The sequence below is a fragment of the Pecten maximus genome, chromosome 1 (genome assembly GCF_902652985.1).
Source record: "Pecten maximus chromosome 1, xPecMax1.1, whole genome shotgun sequence".
NCBI lineage: Eukaryota > Metazoa > Mollusca > Bivalvia > Pectinida > Pectinidae > Pecten > Pecten maximus.
Genome location: NC_047015.1, coordinates 15,565,716 through 15,593,654, shown reverse-complemented (window position 1 = coordinate 15,593,654; position 27,939 = coordinate 15,565,716). Strand labels below are relative to the sequence as shown.

Below are 27,939 nucleotides of genomic sequence, written 5' to 3'. Positions count from 1 at the left end.
GAGCCGTATCCACCCGTGATGTAAATGTACGTCTGTCTGATCGTCTGCCCTCGAGCCGTATTCACCAGTGATGTTAATGTCTGTCTGATCGTCTGTCCTTGAGCCGTATTCACCCGTGATGTAAATGTACGACTGTCTGATCATCTGCCCTCGAGCCGAATTCACCCGTGATGTAAATATCTGTCTGATCGTCTGCTCGCGCGCCGTATTCCCCCATGATGTTAATGTCTATCTGATCGTACAATTAATCATTTTATTACTTTGAGTATTAAAGATAAAAATAAACTCAAACTTTTGAAGGGTAGTAATAGTGTAACGTAGCGTTTGGAGATTGATATTGTACATGTATAAAATACACAACAGCCTATTCTTGTTTTAAATCGAACATACTTACTCTTTTGTCGGCGATGTAGCATCTTCAACCTTCGGATTAACAGCACATAGTATATAGGATATATTGTGTTCATAATAGATAAACCGTAGTAACACTAATGACGTAGGAAGACAACTCGTGCCCTGACCGGGCCTTGACCTCGGGAATTACGGCACCTAATCGTCTAGCCAGAAATACCTACAACTTACACAAAATACACCAGGTCCACATCTATAAAAAGGACATTTCGACGGCGCAGTGATGAATGGCTTGATACTCTGACATGATCATAGTGACAAATATTCACCACATTGCGACCTAAATTCAAATATTCAACCTTCGGGTCAACAACACATATAAATCGATAAGAATCTATAAATATTTTCAAGAATATAACAAAACAACTGCGAACTACTTCTTATGTGTTATAATTTCCAGGACATCGTGAAACGGCCATCAAGTGTTAACCAATCAAATTGCATTGAACCACGTGATTAAAAAATAGTCCTGGTCAAAGGTCACCGTGTCAACCAAGTAAAACGCATTTAGAGTTTATTCCACGTGTGGTAAAAACTGAATGTTATTCAACAGTTCTAATGATGAGTCCATGCCTTGGGAAATACATCATATAAAACATGGTAACACAAATGACGAAGAAAGACAATTTTATGACTCTTGCCTTGACCTGGGTATCGTTTCACAAAGCTTTGTAAAATAACGAATTTTGCGTAAGTCAGATTTACGAATTACTAAGCGTTTCACAAAAAATTCGTAACTTACGAACATTCGTATGTTACGCAAAAACCTTGCGTAACTTTACGCCATATCCACCCTGTCGTAGCTTACGAAACCAACTTAAAATCTTACACAAGGAAGCCCTTTTGAACAGAAAATGACGCCGTACTCAATTACAAATTAGCATAAGAGAATGACTTGACGCCGTACTGAATTACAAATTAGCATTTAGAGAATGACTTGACGCCGTACTGAATTACAAATTAGCATTTAGAGAACGATTTGATGCCGTACTCAATTACAAATTAGCATTTAGAGAACGACTTGACGCCGTACTCGATTACAAATTAGCATAAGAGAACGATTTGACGCCGTACTCGATTACAATTTAGCATAAGAGAACGATTTGACGCCATACTGAATTACAAATTAGCATTTAGAGAACGATTTGACGCCGTACTCAATTACAAATTAGCATAAGAGAACGATTTAACGCCATACTCGATTACAAATTAGCATTTAGAGAACGATTTGACGCCGTACTCGATTACAAATTAGCATAAGAGAACGATTTGACGCCGTACTCGATTACAATTTAGCATAAGAAAACGATTTGACGCCATACTGAATTACAAATTAGCATTTAGAGAACGATTTGACGCCGTACTCAATTACAAATTAGCATAAGAGAACGATTTAACGCCATACTCGATTACAAATTAGCATTTAGAGAACGATTTGACGCCGTACTCAATTACAAATTAGCATAAGAGAACGATTTAACGCCATACTCGATTACAAATTAGCATTTAGAGAACGATTTGACGCCGTACTCGATTACAAATTAGCATAACAGAATGATTTGACGCCGTACTCAATTACAAATTAGCATTTAGAGAACGACTTGACGCCGTACTGAATTACAAATTAGCATTTAGAGAACGATTTGACGCCGTACTCAATTACAAATTAGCATAAGAGAACGATTTAACGCCATACTCGATTACAAATTAGCATTTAGAGAACGATTTGACGCCGTACTCGATTACAAATTAGCATAACAATGATTTGACGCCGTACTCAATTACAAATTAGCATTTAGAGAACGACTTGACGCCGTACTGAATTACAAATTAGCATTTAGAGAACGATTTGACGCCGTACTCAATTACAAATTAGCATAAGAGAACGATTTAACGCCATACTCGATTACAAATTAGCATTTAGAGAACGATTTGACGCCGTACTCAATTACAAATTAGCATAAGAGAACGATTTAACGCCATACTCGATTACAAATTAGCATTTAGAGAACGATTTGACGCCGTACTCGATTGCAAATTAGCATAACAGAATGATTTGACGCCGTACTGAATTACAAATTAGCATTTAGAGAACGACTTGACGCCGTACTGAATTACAAATTAGCATTTAGAGAACGATTTGACGCCGTACTCAATTACAAATTAGCATAAGAGAACGATTTAACGCCATACTCGATTACAAATTAGCATTTAGAGAACGATTTGAGGCCGTACTCAATTACAAATTAGCATAAGAGAACGATTTAACGCCATACTCGATTACAAATTAGCATTTAGAGAACGATTTGACGCCGTACTCGATTACAAATTAGCATAACAGAATGATTTGACGCCGTACTGAATTACAAATTAGCATTTAGAGAACGACTTGACGCCGTACTGAATTACAAATTAGCATTTAGAGAACGATTTGACGCCGTACTCAATTACAAATTAGCATTTAGAGAACGATTTTACGCCGTACTCGATTACAAATTAGCATTTAGAGAACGACTTGACGCCGTACTCGATTACAAATTAGCATTTAGAGAACGACTTGACGCCGTACTCGATTACAAATTAGCATAAGAGAACGATTTAACGCCGTACTCAATTACAATTTAGCATAAGAGAACGATTTGACGGCGTACTCAATTACAAATTAGCATTTAGAGAACGACTTGAAGCCGTACTGAATTACAAATTAGCATTTAGAGAACGATTTGACGCCGTACACACTTACAAATTAGCATTTAGAGAACGACTTGACGCCGTACTCGATTACAAATTAGCATAATAGAATGATTTAACGCCGTACTCAATTACAAATTAGCATAATAGAACGATTTAACGCCGTACTCAATTACAAATTAGCATAATATAACGATTTGACGCCGTACTCAATTACAAATTAGCATAATAGAACGATTTAACGCCGTACTCAATTACAAATTAGCATAATAGAACGATTTAACGCCGTACTCAATTACAAGTTAGCATAATAGAACGATTTAACGCCATACTCAATTATAAATTAGCATAATAGAACGATTTAACGCCGTACTCGATAACAAATTAGCATAAGAGAACGAATATGTCCTGTGAACAATTGTTTCGAGGTGGAAACCGAGTTATGAATGTCGAAGAGGGATGTCGGCAAAATATTCATTGTCATGCAACTAATTGTACGCATATTCGCAGACTGCGCCATCAGAAAGTTTATTTTAAGAGCATTACTTATATCTGTGAGCAGTAAGCAAAATCTGTGAAAATTGCGTTGTTACTATTTGTTTTAACGCATTATAAACAATATGATATTAGAATTTTACAGAAAATTGATCTTCTCTCAATAATACGATTGTTTTGATAGAACAAAATGAAGTTCATAGTCTGTGAACTGGGATCGGGAATAGGAGCGGCGTACAATTTTCACCTCAAAAGTGTCCTTTTTTTTAACCTCCAAGTTAGAGAGTGGTATATTTTTACCGGGAGAACGTACGATTTTGACGTAAGATAAGAAAAAAAGTTACGAACACCTTTGTGAAACGGTCTTACGAACATCGTAAGTTTTGCGTAACTTTTCGTAAATATTTACGAACTTTCGTAAGTTACGAAGCTTTGTGAAACGATACCACGCTGTACATTGTTTGCCTCCTATTTTATTGTTTCGTGTATTAGGTATGTGTACATGTATAGTTACATGCTAGTTTATATAATTTGGGAGTAACGTTAATAACGAGATCCGAGAAATGTGTAGACTTGCTGAATAACTAGTGCGAATCGGCAGTGTAGAAAGTTCACAGACATCAACGCCGAAACTATACACGGTGTACATGTATCTAAAGCAAAATCGCCAATACATGCTGCCAAAACATTCCAATTGTAATTCATAGTAGGATATGGCATTACACTTGGCCTGTTCGCTTTACATAAATATTAATAAACATATCCCCTGGGGAGTGCCGAAATCGGAATATCATATTACTACAATGTAACTAGACAAGGTCAGCAACTTTATAAGGTTACTATTTCAGGATTGTTATTGTTACTAGGCAGGGGTCTGAGACGTTATTGTTACTAGGCAAGGGTCAGGGACATTATTGTTACTAGGCAAGGATCAGGGATGCTATTGTTACTAGACAAGGGTCAGGGACGCTTTTGTTACTAGACAAGGGTCAGGGACGTTATTGTTACTAGACAAGGGTCAGGGATGCTATTGTTACTAGACAAGGGTAAGGGACGCTATTGTTACTAGACAAGGGTCAGGGACGTTATTGTTACTAGGCAAGGGTCAGGGACGCTTTTGTTACTAGACAAGGGTCAGGGACGTTATTGATACTAGACAAGGGTCAGGGATGCTATTGTTACTAGACAAGGGTCAGGGACGCTATTGTTACTAGACAAGGGTCAGGGATTGTTACTAGACAAGGGACAGGGACGTCATTGTTACAATGACAACGATACAACGACATGTTGTTATCTTACTAGGCAATGGTACAATAACTATGACTTTACTGGACAATGGTACAACCACTACGATCTTACTGGACAATGGTACAACCACTATGACCTTACTGGACAATGATACAAAGACTACGATCTTACTGGACAATGGTACAACCATTATGACTTTACTGGACAATGGTACAACGACTATGATCTTACTGGACAATGGTACAACCACTACGATCTTACTGGACAATGGTACAACCATTATGACTTTACTGGACAATGGTACAACGACTATGATCTTACTGAACAATGCTACAACCACTAGGACCTTACTGAACAATGGTACAACCACTATGATCTTACTAGACAATTGTACAACCACTATGACCTTACTGGACAACGATACAACCACTATGACCTTACTGGACAATGATACAACCACTATGATCTCACTGGACAAAGGTACAACCACTATGACCTTACTGGACAATGGTACAACGACTATGACCTTATTGGACAATGGTACAACCACTATGACCTTACTAGACAACGATACAACGACTTATGATCTTACTGGACAACGGTGCAACGACTATGATCTTACTAGACAACTGTACAACGACATGTTGTTATCTTACTTGACAACGGGACAACGACTTTGAGCTTATTGGACAACGATACAACGACATGTTCTTATCTTACAGGACAATGGTACAACCACTATGACCTTACTGGACAATGATACAACGACTATGACCTTACTGGACAACGATACAACGACTATGACCTTACAGGACAATGGTACAACCACTATGACCTTACTGGACAACGATACAACCACTATGACCTTACTGGACAATGGTACAACGACTATGACCTTACTGGACAATGGTACAACTACTATGACCTTACTGGACAACGATACAACCACTATGACCTTACTGGACAATGGTACAACGACTATGACCTTATTAGACAATGGTACAACCACTATGACCTTACTAGACAACGGTACAACGACTATGATCTTACTGGACAACGATACAACGACTATGATCTTACTAGACAACTGTACAACGACATGTTGTTATCTTACTTGACAACGGGACAACGACTTTGAGCTTATTGGACAACGATACAACGACATGTTCTTATCTTACAGGACAATGGTACAACCACTATGACCTTACTGGACAATGATACAACGACTATGACCTTACTGGACAACGATACAACGACTATGACCTTACAGGACAATGGTACAACCACTATGACCTTACTGGACAACGATACAACCACTATGACCTTACTGGACAATGGTACAACGACTATGACCTTACTGGACAATGGTACAACTACTATGACCTTACTGGACAACGATACAACCACTATGACCTTACTGGACAATGGTACAACGACTATGACCTTACAGGACAATGGTACAACCACTATGACCTTACTGGACAACGATACAACCACTATGACCTTACTTGACAATGGTACAACTACTATGACCTTACTGGACAATGGTACAACGAATATGATATTACTAGACAATTGTACAACCACTATGACCTTACTGGACAATGGTACAACGACTATGATCTTACTGGACAATTGTACAACGACTATGACCTTAATGGACAATGGTACAACTACTATGATCTTACTGGACAATGGTACAACGACTATGATATTACTAGACAATTGTACAACCACTATGACCTTACTGGACAATGGTACAACTAATATGACCTTACTGGACAATGGTACAACTACTATGACCTTACTGGACAATGGTACAACCACTATGACCTTACTGGACAATGGTACAACCACTATGACCTTACTGGACAATGGTACAACCACTATGACCTTACTGGACAATGGTACAACTACTATGACCTTACAGGACAATTGTACAACGACTATGGTCTTACTGGACAATGGTACAACGACTATGATCTTACTGGACATTGGTACAACTACTATGACCTTACTGGACAATGGTACAACCACTATGACCTTACTGGACAATGGTACAACCACTATGACCTTACTGGACAATGATACAACGACGATGACCTTACTGGACAACGATACAACGACTATGACCTTACAGGACAATGGTAGAACCACTATGACCTTACTGGACAACGATACAACCACTATGACCTTACTGGACATTGGTACAACTACTATGACCTTACTGGACAATGGTACAACCACTATGACCTTACTGGACAATGGTACAACCACTATGACCTTACTGGACAATGATACAACGACTATGACCTTACTGGACAACGATACAACGACTATGACCTTACAGGACAATGGTACAACCACTATGACCTTACTGGACAACGATACAACCACTATGACCTTACTGGACAATGGTACAACGACTATGACCTTACTGGACAATGGTACAACTACTATGACCTTACTGGACAACGATACAACCACTATGACCTTACTGGACAATGGTACAACCACTATGACCTTACAGGACAATGGTACAACCACTATGACCTTACTTGACAACGATACAACCACTATGACCTTACAGGACAATGGTACAACAACTATGACCTTACTTGACAATGGTACAACCACTATGACCTTACTGGACAATGATACAAAGACTATGACCTTACTGGACAATGGTACAACTACTATGACCTTACTGGACAATGGTACAACTACTATGACCTTACTGGACAATGGTACAACCACTATGACCTTACTGGACAATGGTACAACGACTATGACCTTACTGGACAATGGTACAACCACTATGACCTTACTGGACAATGGTACAACTACTATGACCTTACAGGACAATTGTACAACGACTATGGTCTTACTGGACAATGGTACAACCACTATGAACTTACTGGACAATGGTACAACCACTATGAACTTACTGGACAATGGTACAAAGACTATGACCTTACAGGACAATTGTACAACGACTATGGTCTTACTGGACAATGGTACAAGGACTATGAACTTACTGGACAATGGTACAACCACTATGAACTTACTGGACAATGGTACAACCACTATGAACTTACTGGACAATGGTACAAAGACTATGAACTTACTAGACAATGGTACAACCACTATGAACTTACTGGACAATGGTACAACGACTATGACCTTACTGGACAATGGTACAACCACTATGACCTTACTGGACAATGGTACAACCACTATGAACTTACTAGACAATGGTACAACTACTATGAACTTACTGGACAATGGTACAAAGACTATGAACTTACTAGACAATGGTACAACCACTATGAACTTACTGGACAATGGTACAACCACTATGAACGTACTGGACAATGATACAACGACTATGACCTTACTAGACAATGATACAACGACTATGACCTTACTGGACAATGATACAACGACTATGACCTGACTAGACAATGATACAACGACTATGACCTTACTGGACAATGGTACAACTACTATGAACTTACTAGACAATGATACAACGAATTTGTTCCACGGAGTTACTGTAGTACGCAAGTGATGATGCGTAACACCAAATCTACTGTCAAGGAAATATAATAATGTTGTCTATATCTCAATTACCACACATCAAGGTATTGTTTAAGCTTGCACGAGTTACTTCCCTTTGTACAAGTTTCTATCGCTCTCGGATAGGTGGCGTTAAGAGCGAAGTCGCGAATGCATTATCCTCCATTTCTGTCACATTGTAGAGGTCGATGGTGATGCTACATGACCGATCTATAGAAATAATATCGAAAGAACACATTCTCAAATCTATTCTTACGTCATACACGCATGACATCACACTGTTGTAACGACAATAGAACTTTATGTCCTCCTGTCAATCCTCGCTTTGCTATAGAGATGATTGTCATTGCCACTTATAAAAGCAGTAGCTATAAACACTTATATATATGTACAGAACCCGTACGCCTTATATTTACTTTAGGGTGATATGCAATCAAACATAAAGAATAGAGTCATTTTTTTCTAATTTTATCTTTTATAACTATATACGAAAAGACCCAAAATTAACGGAACAGCTGGTGATTCCGCCAATGCACCATGCCATCGGATACCGAGTGTTTTCAGTTTCCAGTCGTTGCCTTTTTCCAAAATAAAAAGACATCAAATAACATCAAATTCAATAATTCGTGAAAAAAAATTATTTTATATGAATAGATGGCAAAGAAAACACAATTTACAGAAATGAAACGGGGACTATTTTTCTGGCGTATTTGTATATAACTGATGTAATGTGTGGAAAATCAGCACGTGAAACGATGTTTTCATAAGGTATTCATAGTGTTTTCATGGTCAAATGTTTGTTGTTTTCACTTGGTATGTTCATGTAAAGAATCGACACTCAGAAGGTAAATATAAGTATATATCTATACAGAGGCGCAGGGATCAGTATCTTATCCTGTAACGCCGTGTTCTTACGACGTTACGCTTGACAATATGACGACGTTATTTGAATGGGCTGGTCAACGCAATTCCAGCGTTTTCTTTTAGTGAGTTTTGCCTGTAAAACTGTTGTCAAATGAGTATTTTATCGAAACATTAACGTATAATGCAGAAGTGCAGCAAAATAACCACCTATTCTAAATTCGCTTCATTTGCATCTGAACCGAAGAACCGGCGAATTTAATTCGGTGAATAGAAGGTGCCATTCTGATTTGTCAAAACAACAAATGGTATGTTATCACAGTAATGGTATTAGAATATTATATAATCACTGTGATGGTATTAGTTTATTACATCATCACTGTAATGGTATTAGTTTATTACATTATCACTGTGATGGTATTAGTTTATTACATCATCACTGTAATGGTATTAGTTTATTACATCATAACTGTGATGGTATTACAATATTATATAACAACTGTGATGGTATTAGATTATTATATCATAACTGTGATGGTATTAGTTTATTACATCATCACTGTGATGGTATTAGATTATTATATTATCACTGTGATGGTATTACAATATTACACCATCACTGTGATGGTATTAGTTTATTACATTATCACTGTGATGGCATTAGTTTGTTATATTATCACTGTGATGGTATCAGTTTATTACATCATCACTGTGATGGTATTAGTTTATTACATCATAACTGTGATGGTATCAGTTTATTACATCATCACTGTGATGGTATTAGAATATTACATCATCACTGTGATGGTATTAGAATATTACATCATCACTGTGATGGTATCAGTTTATTACATCATCACTGTGATGGTATTAGAATATTACATCATCACTGTGATGGTATTAGAATATTACATCATCACTGTGATGGTATTAGTTTATTACATCATAACTGTGATGGTTTTAGTTTATTACATCATCACTGTGATGGTATTAGTTTATTACATTATCACTGTGATGGTATTACAATATTACATCATCACTGTGATGGTATTAGTTTATTACATCATTACTGTGATGGTATTAGTTTATTACATTATCACTGTGATAGTATTAGTTTATTACATCATTACTGTGATGGTATTAGTTTATTACATCATCACTGTGATGGTATTAGTTTATTACATTATCACTGTGATGGTATTAGTTTATTACATCATCACTGTGATAGTATTAGTTTATTACATTATCACTGTGATGGTATTAGTTTATTACATCATAACTGTGATGGTATTAGTTTCTTTACATCATCACTGTGATGGTAATTCAGTTTAATTACATTCATTCCACTTGTGATGGTATTAGAATTTATTACATCATCACAGTAATGGTATTAGTTATTACTATTATCACTGTGATGGTATTAGTTATTACATTATCACTGTGATATTAATACCTAACAACTGTGATGGTATTAGTTTATTACATTATCACTGTGATGGTATTAGTTTATTACATTATCACTGTGATGGTATTAGAATATTACATTATCACTGTGATGGTATTAGTTTATTACATTATCACTGTGATGGCATTAGATTATTACATTATCACTGTGATGGTATTAGTTTATTACATTATCACTGTGATGGTATTAGTTTATTACATTATCACTGTGATGGCATTAGATTATTACATTATCACTGTGATGGTATTAGTTTATTACATTATCACTGTGATGGTATTAGTTTATTACATCATAACTGTGATGGTATTAGTTTATTACATCATCACTGTGATGGTATTAGTTTATTACATCATACCTGTGATGGTATTAGTTTATTACATTATCACTGTGATGGTATTAGTTTATTACATTATCACTGTGATGGTATTAGTTTATTACATTATCACTGTCCTGATATTAGTTTATTACATCATAACTGTGATGGTATTAGTTTATTACATCATCACTGTGATGGTATTAGTTTATTACATCATCACTGTGATGGTATTAGTTTATTACATCATCACTGTGATGGTATTAGTATATTACATCATCACTGTGATGGTATTAGTTTATTACATCATCACTGTGATGGTATTAGTTTATTACATCATCACTGTGATGGTATTAGTTTATTACATCATCACTGTGATGGTATTAGTTTATTACATCATCACTGTGATGGTATTAGTTTATTACATCATCACTGTGATGGTATTACAATATTATATCACAACTGTGATGGTATTAGTATATTACATCATCACTGTGATGGTATTAGTTTATTACATCATAACTGTGATGGTATTAGTTTATTACATCATCACTGTGATGGTATTAGTTTATTACATTATCACTGTGATGGTATTAGTTTATTACATCATCACTGTGATGGTATTAGTTTATTACATCATAACTGTGATGGTATTAGTTTATTACATTATCACTGTGATGGTATTAGTATATTACATTATCACTGTGATGGTATTAGTTTATTATATTATCACTGTGATGGTATTAGTTTATTACATCATCACAGTAATGGTATTAGTTTATTACATCATCACTGTGATGGTATTAGAATATTACATCATCACTGTGATGGTATTAGTTTATTACATCATCACTGTGATGGTATTAGTTTATTACATTATCACTGTGATGGTATTACAATATTACATTATCACTGTGATGGTATTAGTTTATTATATTATCACTGTGATGGTATTAGTTTATTATATTATCACTGTGATGGTATTAGTTTATTATATTATCACTGTGATGGTATTAGTTTATTATATTATCACTGTGATGGTATTAGTTTATTACATCATCACTGTGATGGTATTAGTTTATTATATTATCACTGTGATGGTATTACAATATTACATTATCACTGTGATGGTATTAGTTTATTATATTATCACTGTGATGGTATTAGTTTATTATATTATCACTGTGATGGTATTAGTTTATTACATTATCACTGTGATGGTATTAGTTTATTACATCATAACTGTGATGGCATTAATTTATTACATTATCACTGTGATGGTATTAGTTTATTACACCATCACTGTAATGGCTGTTTTGACAAATCAGAACTGCGCTTTCTTTTCATCGCTTTGAAATCATCCGATATTTCGGTTGAGATCCAAATGAAGCTAAGATAGAATAAGTGATTATTTTACTTTATATTTGCAATAAACATTACAGGTTTTTTTTTATTTTTCTATCAAATGCTCATTTGACAACAGGTTTGCGTACTCGTGAAATGTAAAATATTCAATAGCCTCTATATATTTCATTCTTAAAAATGTAATAAAGGTGAAAATCTACTCGACAAGTGGGAATCTGAGATCCACACATCCATTCATTTTCGTCTGACTATTAAATTCAAAAGGTGCAACGGAAGTCACAATAATTGTTTTAAATCCGAACAGAACAACACGTTATAGTAATAGCCCATAACTTAAAACAACTAGAGTATTCTGACGTGTAACCAAACCCACCATCCAGACTCAAACTCAATGGAACAACTTCCAAATGCGAACAAATTTAACACCAAAACCGCTTAAAAGTACATGTACAAGGTAAGCGTCTGCCATTCACACACAGAATTCGTACAGTCCTCTTCTACAAATCAGACATTCGCCATTAAAATGTTGGTCTACTTGTGAAGCCTGATGTTCTCAAGCGGAGAACCGTGGTAGTGACAACTAACCCACCTGATATACTTTACGGTTTACATACAGGTATTGAGATCATTAACGCGGCCACAAACTATCCCAGTCTTCATTTATCAACACGGTGAGCTTTAAGGTTTAGGTTAGCCTTCATTTATCGCCCTACTGTGCCTCTGTTCCACTATACTACTTCAGGCTAGGATGCACGTGCACTAGGTAATGAATATGCGCGTTCCCTGACCTCAGACGAGCCACATATTGTGATGTGAACACGGCTTGGTTAAAAGATGTTGCCAAACAGTGTTGCCAAGTCTAAGTGTCATTTTGTACGGAGTGCGGATTGACACGACCTGTAACGATTAGCGACGTAATTGGTTGTACAAGTTGTTTCCCAGAAGTGAGAGCCGATCCAACTATTTCCAATTGTTTATGAATGACAGACACTCTTCGTCCTCACATCACACATCGACAGTTTGATATATAGCCTGGTGGTAAACAGCTGATTATAGACAGTATCGTGTTGGAACGTTACTGAATCACTTAATTACTCGATCGGATCCTACAGTACTAACCCTGCCCAGACTAACGAAATAGGCCAAGTGTATATTATAGTACCTAGACGTGGCAATGGATAACTACTCAAAGTATTACTTAAGAATAACACATTGGCATGTTCAAAAACGCTTTTTATCTAGATAGGGTTCTACAATGTATATGCTGGTTACAAAGCCTTGTCATTTTTCGTGAATGAAGGGCGACTCTAGCTAATTTGGCATAAAGCTTCCCTTAGCAAATTGATAATAGGATAATAAATGTACTTAATTATTTTATATTCATTTATGTTCCATTGGTAGTGGGTTGACATTCAACGGACAGAAATATTGGCAAGAAAGCGTTACTCAGTGATGGCCGCCATCCAACATCTATACAAGCTCATTGAGCATCTGACCATGAATGTTACATAATGACTCGTGTACAATGTAGTACGTCTCCGGCCGTTTACCGTATCAGTACGTCTCCGGCCGTTAACCTTATCAATACGTCTCCGGCCGTTTACCTTATCAATACGTCTCCGGCCGTTTACCTTATCAGTACGTCTACGGCCGTTTACCTTATCAGTACGTCTCCGGCCGTTTACCTTATCAGTACGTCTCCGGCCGTTTACCTTATCAGTACGTCTCCGACCGTTTACCTTATCAGTACGTCTCCGACCGTTTACCTTATCAGTACGTCTCCGGCCGTTTACCTTATCAGTACGTCTCCGGCCGTTTACCTTATCAGTACGTCTCCGGCCGTTTACCTTATCAGTACGTCTCCGACCGTTTACCTTATCCTAAAAGTACAATGTAGTACGTCTCCGACCGTTTACCTTATCCTTAAAGTACAATGTAGTACGTCTCCGGCCGTTTACCTTATCAATACGTCTCCGGCCGTTTACCTTATCAGTACGTCTCCGGCCGTTTACCTTATCAGTACGTCTCCGACCGTTTACCTTATCAGTACGTCTCCGACCGTTGACCTTATCAGTACGTCTCCGACCGTTGACCTTATCAGTACGTCTCCGACCGTTTACCTTATCCTAAAAGTACAATGTAGTACGTCTCCGGCCGTTTACCTTATCAATACGTCTCCGGCCGTTTACCTTATCAATACGTCTCCGGCCGTTTACCTTATCAGTACGTCTCCGGCCGTTTACCTTATCAGTACGTCTCCGACCGTTTACCTTATCAGTACGTCTCCGGCCGTTTACCTTATCAGTACGTCTCCGGCCGTTTACCTTATCAGTACGTCTCCGACCGTTTACCTTATCAGTACGTCTCCGACCGTTTACCTTATCAGTACGTCTCCGACCGTTTACCTTATCAGTACGTCTCCGGCCGTTTACCTTATCAGTACGTCTCCGGCCGTTTACCTTATCAGTACGTCTCCGGCCGTTTACCTTATCAGTACGTCTCCGACCGTTTACCTTATCCTAAAAGTATAATGTAGTACGTCTCCGGCCGTTTACCTTATCAATACGTCTCCGGCCGTTTACCTTATCAGTACGTCTCCGGCCATTTACCTTATCAGTACGTCTCCGGCCGTTTACCTTATCAGTACGTCTCCGACCGTTTACCTTATCCTAAACGTACTATCTGATATCCAGATCTGTTGTTACCAACGTATACAGTGGACCGGATACGTAGACTGATCTGTACATGTTTATCACGTGTATCCCGACACCACTTGACATCTTCCACATGCTACCATTTTATAAATGTTTCTTTTCTGACATACTACTTCCTTAGATATTTTCTGACATATCACTTCCTTCGATCTTTTTCCTTATATTCAAACTGTAGCACTGTTTTTCCATTCCGAATTTAAATTTCGCGCTGCAATGGGACCTTTACTTATGACGTCATGACTACAGGCGACTGCTTCCGGCAAAACCATATATAAAATCTAGTTCTTGGAAATAAACACAAAGTCATGACAACATTTTAACCAATATATTCCATCGCGAGGATATTCACCTTTTACATAACAGAACTGTATACATTGATGCATGTTTCATTGATCAATCGAGTTTTTTTATCCGGCAGCACGAATATCAGTTACGTCAAAGATACGCTTAAAAAAGTAACGCCCGACAAAAAGACGTCACGAACATTGTTCTTCACATCAGAACTACGTATGATAACTTTCTCTTTGTTTATTAAGGTTATATAGAGACAGTGCAGAACAGATGTAAATATAAAAAGATAATTTTTTACACTGTTTGTTTGGTTAAAATATAGTCACGTGATTCCCGATAAAAAGTCATGTTAGCCAGCCGTGGTTAACTGAGTGTGTCTAAAAATAGATTGTGGATTGCTTCCCCGTGGTATTGTCTTTCAATGTCAAAATAATATCTTGCACACAACTGAAATGTAAGAAATTAATTATTCATGAGTTATTTGATGTATTTCAATGCAGAGTTTACTTATTTGACTGTTTACAAATGCTTCACATAGCAGTTTCTAGCTTCACATGTACAGGTATTTCTTCACATAGCGGTCTCTATCTTTACATGCACAATTGTTTCTTCACATAACTGTCTCTAGCCTCACATGTACAAATGTTTCTTCACATAGCAGTCTCTAGCTTCACATCTACAATTTGTTCTTCACATAGCAGTCTCTAGCTTCACATGTACAAGTATTTTTAATTGAAATTTAGTAATAAAACTGAAAGGTTTTTTTATTTCGGTTAATATACAGAGGATAATGAATGGTTTCCCTTTTAATATAACATATATTTCACGAGTATGACAGAATATCGATATTTTCACGAGTGCGAAGCGTCACGTGAGTATTTTGTCTAAAACTAGTCAGAATATTTCAGAAATACAGCAAAATAATCCATTTTTCCATCTTCGCTTCGTTTGGAAAAATCGTCAAGTTTCAATTAGATGAATGCAAAGGTTCGCTCTGATTGGTCAAAAACGAAAAACTTATATTTTCACTGCAAAACTTATATTTTCCACTGCAAATTCTTATATTTTCAAAGCAAAATCTTTTATTTTCACTGCACATAATTATAGCTGCAGTGAAAATATAATTTTTATTAGTTTGATAAATTCCTATATTTCACTTGCAAAAATGCAATAAATATATATACCATCACGTTCGTGCTGTCGACCTCCGGGGCGGAATATCGACGATATTCGTTCTGTCGACTCATGGGGCGGAATACCGACGATATTCGTTCTGTCGACCCATGGGGTGGTCGACCCATGGGGTGGACTAACTACGATATTTGTTTTGTCGACCCTTGGGGTGGACTAACTACGATATTTGTTTTGTCGACCCTTGGGCGGAATAACGACTATATATGTTTTTCGACCCATGGGACGGACTAACTACGATATTTTATTTTAACGACCCTTTGGGCGGAATAACGACGATATATGTTTTTCGACCCATGGGGTGGACTAACTACGATATTTGTTTTGTCGACCCTTGGGGCGGAATAACGACTATATATGTTTTTCGACCCATGGGACGGACTAACTACGATATTTTATTTTAACGACCCTTTGGGCGGAATAACGACGATATATGTTTTTCGACCCATGGGGCAGAACAACTACGATATTTGTTTTCTCGACCTAACGGGCGGAATAACGACGATATTTGTTTTCTCGACCTAACGGGTGGAATAACGAGTTTTGTTCTGTCAACCAATGCGGCCGAATAACGATATTTTTGTCGACCCATGGGCCGAATAACGACGGTATTTATGTCGACCCATTGGGCTTAATAACGAAAAATATATTTACATTTTGTATATACTCCCGCGGGACTACAGAACGAATATTAGTTGTTTTCATTATTTCGCTTAATGAATATTTTTCGATGTGGCTACCAAAACACGATTCCATTGGGTGGCATAACGAAATAGCACGTACAAGTCACCGTATCCCTGACTGAGAACTGTTATAAATACTGCTGGAGCAACTGGGAGTCTAGCTAGGATACTTTGTCAGCAATCAAATCTTCCACATTATAAGAATTATTTTTGATCATGTCTACTATACTACGGAAGTCAGTCTGCCGTAAAACTTGATGTGTGATTAACTTGTGTTAACGTGAAAACAAGGGTTATGGCGGAGTCCAAAGCACGCCGCCATAACCTAGTCACTTGTGAATGGGCCAAAGTAAAAGTGACGCCAACGGACTTAACATTTCAAAGCAACATTTCATTCATAAAACGACTTGAGAATGGCAGTATATAATACAAGCATAAACATATTACTATGTGTCTGCTGAAATTCACACCCCGTGATTAATCTGCAGATAGCACTGTCAAAATCATCATGTTAAAAATTATCTAAAAATAAAGCAAAGATTTACCTGACATATACATTAATGTCATTTTGTATAGCCATTTATTATGTTAAACTCTATGTTATCCCATTCAATAAATTCTGTTTCGCCCTTCACACGAGACAAGTCGGCATTTTGTAAGTGACCTTTATCGTATGCCTAACACCGGTGTTTGAGCTGATCCGTCCGACAGCACGCCAGCTCATCATTTATTTGACGATAACTGGAGACGGTTGCGGGTCTTATAGCGATATAAAACCTGATAAAATCATCATCGCATTCTGTCGTAATTTAGACACGTGACACTTTATCATAGAGATTTCAGCTGAACACGGGAACCGGTATGTATACTGTATACATGCTTTAAGAAATAGCATTCTAGTACTAGTCGTATTGTCGTGAAACATCATATTTCTCAACGCTGTCAGTCTGACGCCCCATATTTTCGTCGAAAAACTCAAAATCGCCATTCATCATGTAACATTTTAATCTGATCATACTTTGTTACTCCATTGGCGAAGCTCGTGGGTTTATTAACCCATAAACAGGTAGAGTAATTTTAAGGTGGGGCTTCATTGTAGTAGCTGGCGACATAAACACCACGAGACAGAACACTAACGTGGCTTCCTGGGAAAACCATCCTTTTGGACAGCGATCCGTAATTGGTAGGCTGGTTCTTGTATTGGTTCATGCTCGTTTCAATTCCTAGATGTTTAGCATTCTTAATACTACAACGTCGGTCTATCTCTCATAACGACCACGCATCTGAGCTTGTCATGGGCGCCTACATAGAGAAAGCTAGCTGTGAACCAAGGACAGCGTGTGAATTAAGCTCACGCCCATGACACTTTAGATGCATGTAACCTCTCTTTTTGTACCTTCAATTAACACATTTTATTTCCTGTCGTAATTTTAGACAACTATGACAGGTGTATGTTGCAAACGCTTTAGAAGATAAAAGAAATAAGATCAATTTTTGGGTGTGGTACTTAAGATATCTTGTTTATACACGACACCACGTGCCGCCATTGAATACACAAGAAAAAAAATCAATGTATTTATTTGATGGATTCTGTAAAACAACTTCCGTGATGAAAATAAACGACTTCTTTACACTTATGATAAAACACATATATTGGTGATTATATCAGGAGAAACTGATATCGTTCCCCATTTATTGCCCATGTACCATATCTGCCATCTGTTCCTTGTTACGAGCTATTGTAAGGCATGAGTGAATAGCACGTGAATGATTTTCTTGAATACATACAAATAATTACAATAAAACGATAATAGGGTAAAGGAAACACAGAAATAAAAGAAGGACAAGCGTACCGCGGGACGGAACATCACCTCCGTCAAATTCCATATACAGGTAGTGTTATATACCAAGTACCGCGGTACAGATGGATGTTAAACGGTGTGAATGGAGGGAGAGAATGTGGTATTCTCCTTCTACAATTAAATCAACAACTGATGAAGAATAATTAAGGAAGTTTTTAAAAGAAAGATTTTTTTTTCTTAGACATAGTGAGTGGACTTTCTCGAATCAGCTGACATTTGTTGACATTTCACTATTCCATACTCTCAGCTGCTCAATGTTCATTACATCTGTCTTGTTTTGTTTTCACCTCTGTCTTTCATTTATACAAGGCAGAGGAAGAAAGCTGGTAGGAATAGCTCGGAGGGAGATACAGTAATCAAAATCTGTGTGCATCACAAATATATTGCTGAGTGTGCAGACATAAGTTGGACTTCCGTGTAATATTAGTTGCAGGTCTTGTGGGATGAACTCATGTTATTCGCGATACCATTTTACTCTCTGATCTACATACTTGTTACAATTAAAGAAGAAATTGTAACCATTTTCTATATAATGTCCACATCGAAAAAGTTGGAAATCAATTAAATCAGCATGAAATAAGTCGTTTATTTTATGTAAACAGTGTAGTTGGGTATAGATACATAATGATAATACATATATAATAACATGAGGGCCATGGGCCTTAACGGACACCTGAGTCTAATATCCCTTCAACTATTGTAGTCTACATGCTCAGTAGCAAGTATAGTGGCACTGTTTGTCATTGCAGACATCGTGGATGTTGGACCGACCAGAAAAATAACAACACTTCGTCAGGACCATCTCAGAATCGTTGAAGCCAAGAATGAGCTGAAATAGAGGGTTGGAACTTCAGAAGAAGTTTGAAATAGGTGGGTTTTTTTTTAGGAAAACCATGATTGCGCAATCATGATAAAAAATTGCTGCCATCTCAATTTTTTTACAAGGCTTAAAAATAACAACACTTTGTTTGCTCTCCTTCTTTGACATCCTGACCAATTTCCAGCTCAATGGCACCAGTGGAACTGGCCAAGAAGTTTAAAATGTCTTTTTCAAGATGGCTGCCGTGGTGGCCTTCATGGATTTTGGACAGAGTCGAAAAATAACAACACTTGGTCAGACTATCTCAGGATCATTTCAGTTAAGTTAGAGCTGAATCCCAGCGGTGTAACTTAAGAAGAAGTTTGAAATGTGAAAAATTTACGCTGGGCGAACGACCCCAGAGGAAGCATGGTGACTATAGGTCAGTCTTACCCTTCAGGTCAATTTACCTAAAATGTAGTCCGTCTGGCATTACTGCGCCATTGCCGAAGCGACTGATATATAGAGAGAAGTCCCAAAAAAACCTTATATTTTCACTGCTCAACACTATGTCACAGGCAATAAAGTAATGCCTATCATGAAATCGGTGGAAAACTGCAGGAGATCTCCGGACAGGATTTAAATACTACCGTGTGACACGGAAATACACGTCCGACCTTGTGATACGGAAATACAAGTACGACCTTGTGATACGGAAATACACGTACGACCTTGTGATACGGAAATACACGTCCGACCGTGTGATACGGAAATACACGTACGATCGTGTGATACGGAAATACACGTACGACCTTGTGATACGGAAATACACGTACGACCTTGTGATACGGAAATACACGTACGACCTTGTGATACGGAAATACACGTACGACCGTGTGATACGGAAATACACGTACGACCTTGTGATACGGAAATACACGTACGACCGTGTGATACGGAAATACACGTACGATCGTGTGATACGGAAGTACACGTACATCCGTGTGATACGGAAATACACGTTCATCCGTGTGATACGGAACTACATGTACGACCTTGTGATAAGGAAATACACGTACGACCGTGTGATACGGAAATACACGTACATCCGTGTGATACGGAAATACACGTACAACCGTGTGATACGGAAATACACGTACGACCGTGTGATACGGAACTACATGTACGACCTTGTGATCAGGAAATACACGTACGACCGTGTGATACGGAAATACATGTACGATCGTGTGATACGGAAATACACGTCCAACCTTGTGATACGGAAATACACGTACGACCGTGTGATACGGAACTACATGTACGACCTTGTGATCAGGAAATACACGTACGACCGTGTGATGCGGAAATACACGTACGATCGTGTGATACAGAAATAAACGTACGACCGTATGATACGGAAATACACGTCCGACGGTGGGATACGGAAATACACGTCCGACCGTGGGATACGGAAATACACGTCCGACCGTGGGATACGGAAATACACGTACGACCGTGGGATACGGAAATACACGTACGACTGTGTGATACGGAAATACACGTACGACCGTGTGATACGGAAATACACGTACGATCGTGTGATACGGAAATACACGTACGACCGTGAGATACGGAAATACACGTACATTCTTGTGATACGGAAATACACGTACATCCGTGTGATACGGAATTACACGTCCGACCGTGTGATACGGAAATACATGTTCGACCTTGTGATACGGAAATAAACGTAAGACCGTGTGATACGGAACTACATGTACGACCTTGTGATAAGGAAATACACGTACGACCGTGTGATACGGAAATACATGTACGATCGTGTGATACGGAAATACACGTCCGACCTTGTGATACGGAAATACACGTACGACCGTGTGATGCGGAAATACACGTACGATCGTGTGATACAGAAATAAACGTACGACCGTATGATACGGAAATACACGTCCGACGGTGGGATACGGAAATACACGTCCGACCGTGGGATACGGAAATACACGTACGACCGTGGGATACGGAAATACACGTACGACCGTGGGATACGGAAATACACGTACGACTGTGTGATACGGAAATACACGTACGATCGTGTGATACAGAAATAAACGTACGACCGTGTGATACGGAAATACACGTCAGACCGTGGGATACGGAAATACACGTACGACCGTGGGATACGGAAATACACGTCCGACCGTGGGATACGGAAATACACGTCCGACCGTGGGATACGGAAATACACGTACGACCGTGGGATACGGAAATACACGTACGACTGTGTGATACGGAAATACACGTACGACCGTGTGATACGGAAATACACGTACGATCGTGTGATACGGAAATACACGTACGACCGTGAGATACGGAAATACACGTACATTCTTGTGATACGGAAATACACGTACATCCGTGTGATACGGAATTACACGTCCGACCGTGTGATACGGAAATACATGTTCGACCTTGTGATACGGAAATAAACGTAAGACCGTGTGATACGGAAATACACGTACATCCGTGTGATACGGAAATACACGTACAACCGTGTGATACGGAAATACACGTACGACCGTGTGATACGGAACTACATGTACGACCTTGTGATAAGGAAATAAACGTACGACCGTGTGATACGGAAATACACGTCCGACCGTGGGATACGGAAATACACGTACGACCGTGGGATACAGAAATACACGTACAACTGTGTGATACGGAAATACACGTACGACCGTGTGATACGGAAATACACGTACGATCGTGTGATACGGAAATACACGTACGACCGTGTGATGCGGAAATACACGTACGATCGTGTGATACAGAAATAAACGTACGACCGTGTGATACGGAAATACACGTCCGACGGTGGGATACGGAAATACACGTCCGACCGTGTGATACGGAAATACACGTACGATCGTGTGATACGGAAATACACGTACATCCGTGTGATACGGAAATACACGTACGACCTTGTGATACGGAAATACACGTACGACCTTGTGATACGGAAATACACGTACGACCTTGTGATACGGAAATACACGTACGACCGTGTGATACGGAAATACACGTACGACCTTGTGATACGGAAATACACGTACGACAGTGTGATACGGAAATACACGTACGATCGTGTGATACGGAAATACACGTACATCCGTCTGATACGGAAATACACGTACATCCGTGTGATACGGAACTACATGTACGACCTTGTGATAAGGAAATACACGTACGATCGTGTGATACGGAAATACACGTACAACCGTGTGATACGGAACTACATGCACGACCTTGTGATAAGGAAATACACGTACGACCGTGTGATACGGAAATACATGTACGATCGTGTGATACGGAAATACACGTCCGACCTTGTGATACGGAAATACACGCACGTACGACCGTGTGATGCGGAAATACACGTACGATCGTGTGATACAGAAATAAACGTACGACTGTGTGATACGGAAATACACGTCCGACGGTGGGATACGGAAATACACGTCCGACAGTGGGATACGGAAATACACGTACGACCGTGGGATACGGAAACACACGTACGACCGTGGGATACGGAAATACACGTACGACTGTGTGATACGGAAATACACGTACGATCGTGTGATACAGAAATAAACGTACGACCGTGTGATACGGAAATACACGTCCGACCGTGGGATACGGAAATACACGTACGACCGTGGGATACGGAAATACACGTACGACCGTGTGATACGGAAATACACGTACGATCGTGTGATACGGAAATACACGTACGACCGTGTGATACGGAAATACACGTACATCCGTGTGATACGGAAATACACGTACATCCGTGTGATACGGAAATACACGTCCGACCGTGTGATACGGAAATACATGTTCGACCGTGTGATACGGAAATACACGTACATCCGTGTGATACGGAAATACACGTACAACCGTGTGATACGGAAATACACGTACGACCGTGTGATACGGAACTACATGTACGACCTTGTGATAAGGAAATACACGTACGACCGTGTGATACGGAAATACACGTCCGACCGTGGGATACGGAAATACACGTACGACCGTGGGATACGGAAATACACGTACAACTGTGTGATACGGAAATACACGTACGACCGTGTGATACGGAAATACACGTACGATCGTGTGATACGGAAATACACGTACGACCGTGTGATGCGGAAATACACGTACGATCGTGTGATACAGAAATAAACGTACGACCGTGTGATACGGAAATACACGTCCGACGGTGGGATACGGAAATACACGTCCGACCGTGTGATACGTTAACACACGTACGACCGTGTGATACGGAAATACATTTACGACCTTGTGATACGGAAATACACGTCCGACCGTGTGATACGGAAATACACTTACATCCGTGTGATACGGAAATACACGTACATACGTGTAATACGGAACTACATGTACGACCGTGTGATACGGAAATACATGTACGATCGTGTGATGCGGAAATACACGTACGACCGTGTGATGCGGAAATACACGTACGATCGTGTGATACAAAAAATAAACGTACGACCGTGTGATACGGAAATACACGTCCGACGGTGGGATACGGAAATACACGTCCGACCGTGGGATACGGAAATACACGTACGATCGTGGGATACGGAAATACACGTCCGACGGTGGGATACGGAAATACACGTACGACTGTGTGATACGGAAATACACGTACGATCGTGTGATACAGAAATAAACGTACGACTGTGTGATACGGAAATACACGTCCGACGGTGGGATACGGAAATACACGTCCGACGGTGGGATACGGAAATACACGTCCGACCGTGGGATACGGAAATACACGTACGACCGTGGGATACGGAAACACACGTACGACCGTGGGATACGGAAATACACGTACGACCTTGTGATACGGAAATACACGTCCGACCGTGTGATACGGAAATACACGTACGATCGTGTGATACGGAAATACACGTACGACCTTGTGATACGGAAATACACGTACGACCTTGTGATACGGAAATACACGTACGACCTTGTGATACGGAAATACACGTACGACCGTGTGATACGGAAATACACGTACGACCTTGTGATACGGAAATACACGTACGACCGTGTGATACGGAAATACACGTACGATCGTGTGATACGGAAGTACACGTACATCCGTGTGATACGGAAATACACGTACATCCGTGTGATACGGAACTACATGTACGACCTTGTGATAAGGAAATACACGTACGACCGTGTGATACGGAAATACACGTACATCCGTGTGATACGGAAATACACGTACAACCGTGTGATACGGAAATACACGTACGACCGTGTGATACGGAACTACATGTACGACCTTGTGATAAGGAAATACACGTACGACCGTGTGATACGGAAATACATGTACGATCGTGTGATACGGAAATACACGTCCAACCTTGTGATACGGAAATACACGTACGACCGTGTGATACGGAACTACATGTACGACCTTGTGATAAGGAAATACACGTACGACCGTGTGATGCGGAAATACACGTACGATCGTGTGATACAGAAATAAACGTACGACCGTATGATACGGAAATACACGTCCGACGGTGAGATACGGAAATACACGTCCGACCGTGGGATACGGAAATACACGTACGACCGTGGGATACGGAAATACACGTACGACCGTGGGATACGGAAATACACGTACGACTGTGTGATACGGAAATACACGTACCATCGTGTGATACAGAAATAAACGTACGACCGTGTGATACGGAAATACACGTCAGACCGTGGGATACGGAAATACACGTACGACCGTGGGATACGGAAATACACGTCCGACCGTGGGATACGGAAATACACGTCCGACCGTGGGATACGGAAATACACGTACGACCGTGGGATACGGAAATACACGTACGACTGTGTGATACGGAAATACACGTACGACCGTGTGATACGGAAATACACGTACGATCGTGTGATACGGAAATACACGTACGACCGTGAGATACGGAAATACACGTACATTCTTGTGATACGGAAATACACGTACATCCGTGTGATACGGAATTACACGTCCGACCGTGCGATACGGAAATACATGTTCGACCTTGTGATACGGAAATAAACGTAAGACCGTGTGATACGGAACTACATGTACGACCTTGTGATAAGGAAATACACGTACGACCGTGTGATACGGAAATACATGTACGATCGTGTGATACGGAAATACACGTCCGACCTTGTGATACGGAAATACACGTACGACCGTGTGATGCGGAAATACACGTACGATCGTGTGATACAGAAATAAACGTACGACCGTATGATACGGAAATACACGTCCGACGGTGGGATACGGAAATACACGTCCGACCGTGGGATACGGAAATACACGTACGACCGTGGGATACGGAAATACACGTACGACCGTGGGATACGGAAATACACGTACGACTGTGTGATACGGAAATACACGTACGATCGTGTGATACAGAAATAAACGTACGACCGTGTGATACGGAAATACACGTCCGACCGTGGGATACGGAAATACACGTACGACCGTGGGATACGGAAATACACGTCCGACCGTGGGATACGGAAATACACGTCCGACCGTGGGATACGGAAATACACGTACGACCGTGGGATACGGAAATACACGTACGACTGTGTGATACGGAAATACACGTACGACCGTGTGATACGGAAATACACGTACGATCGTGTGATACGGAAATACACGTACGACCGTGAGATACGGAAATACACGTACATTCTTGTGATACGGAAATACACGTACATCCGTGTGATACGGAATTACACGTCCGACCGTGTGATACGGAAATACATGTTCGACCTTGTGATACGGAAATAAACGTAAGACCGTGTGATACGGAAATACACGTACATCCGTGTGATACGGAAATACACGTACAACCGTGTGATACGGAAATACACGTACGACCGTGTGATACGGAACTACATGTACGACCTTGTGATAAGGAAATAAACGTACGACCGTGTGATACGGAAATACACGTCCGACCGTGGGATACGGAAATACACGTACGACCGTGGGATACAGAAATACACGTACAACTGTGTGATACGGAAATACACGTACGACCGTGTGATACGGAAATACACGTACGATCGTGTGATACGGAAATACACGTACGACCGTGTGATGCGGAAATACACGTACGATCGTGTGATACAGAAATAAACGTACGACCGTGTGATACGGAAATACACGTCCGACGGTGGGATACGGAAATACACGTCCGACCGTGTGATACGGAAATACACGTACGATCGTGTGATACGGAAATACACGTACATCCGTGTGATACGGAAATACACGTACGACCTTGTGATACGGAAATACACGTACGACCTTGTGATACGGAAATACACGTACGACCTTGTGATACGGAAATACACGTACGACCGTGTGATACGGAAATACACGTACGACCTTGTGATACGGAAATACACGTACGACCGTGTGATACGGAAATACACGTACGATCGTGTGATACGGAAATACACGTACATCCGTCTGATACGGAAATACACGTACATCCGTGTGATACGGAACTACATGTACGACCTTGTGATAAGGAAATACACGTACGATCGTGTGATACGGAAATACACGTACAACCGTGTGATACGGAACTACATGCACGACCTTGTGATAAGGAAATACACGTACGACCGTGTGATACGGAAATACATGTACGATCGTGTGATACGGAAATACACGTCCGACCTTGTGATACGGAAATACACGCACGTACGACCGTGTGATGCGGAAATACACGTACGATCGTGTGATACAGAAATAAACGTACGACTGTGTGATACGGAAATACACGTCCGACGGTGGGATACGGAAATACACGT

The 27,939-nt window shown here is 39.7% G+C and overlaps 1 protein-coding gene across 1 annotated transcript; it reads left to right on the top strand.

The window, feature by feature from the left end:
- The first annotated feature begins 6,043 nt into the window (after nucleotides 1-6,043).
- On the top strand, nucleotides 6,044-8,302 carry LOC117330453 (putative cell agglutination protein pfl5). The gene has a single exon (XM_033888785.1). The coding sequence runs from the start codon at nucleotides 6,044-6,046 to the stop codon at nucleotides 8,300-8,302; it is 2,259 nt and encodes a 752-aa protein (XP_033744676.1).
- Nucleotides 8,303-27,939: the final 19,637 nt, after the last annotated feature.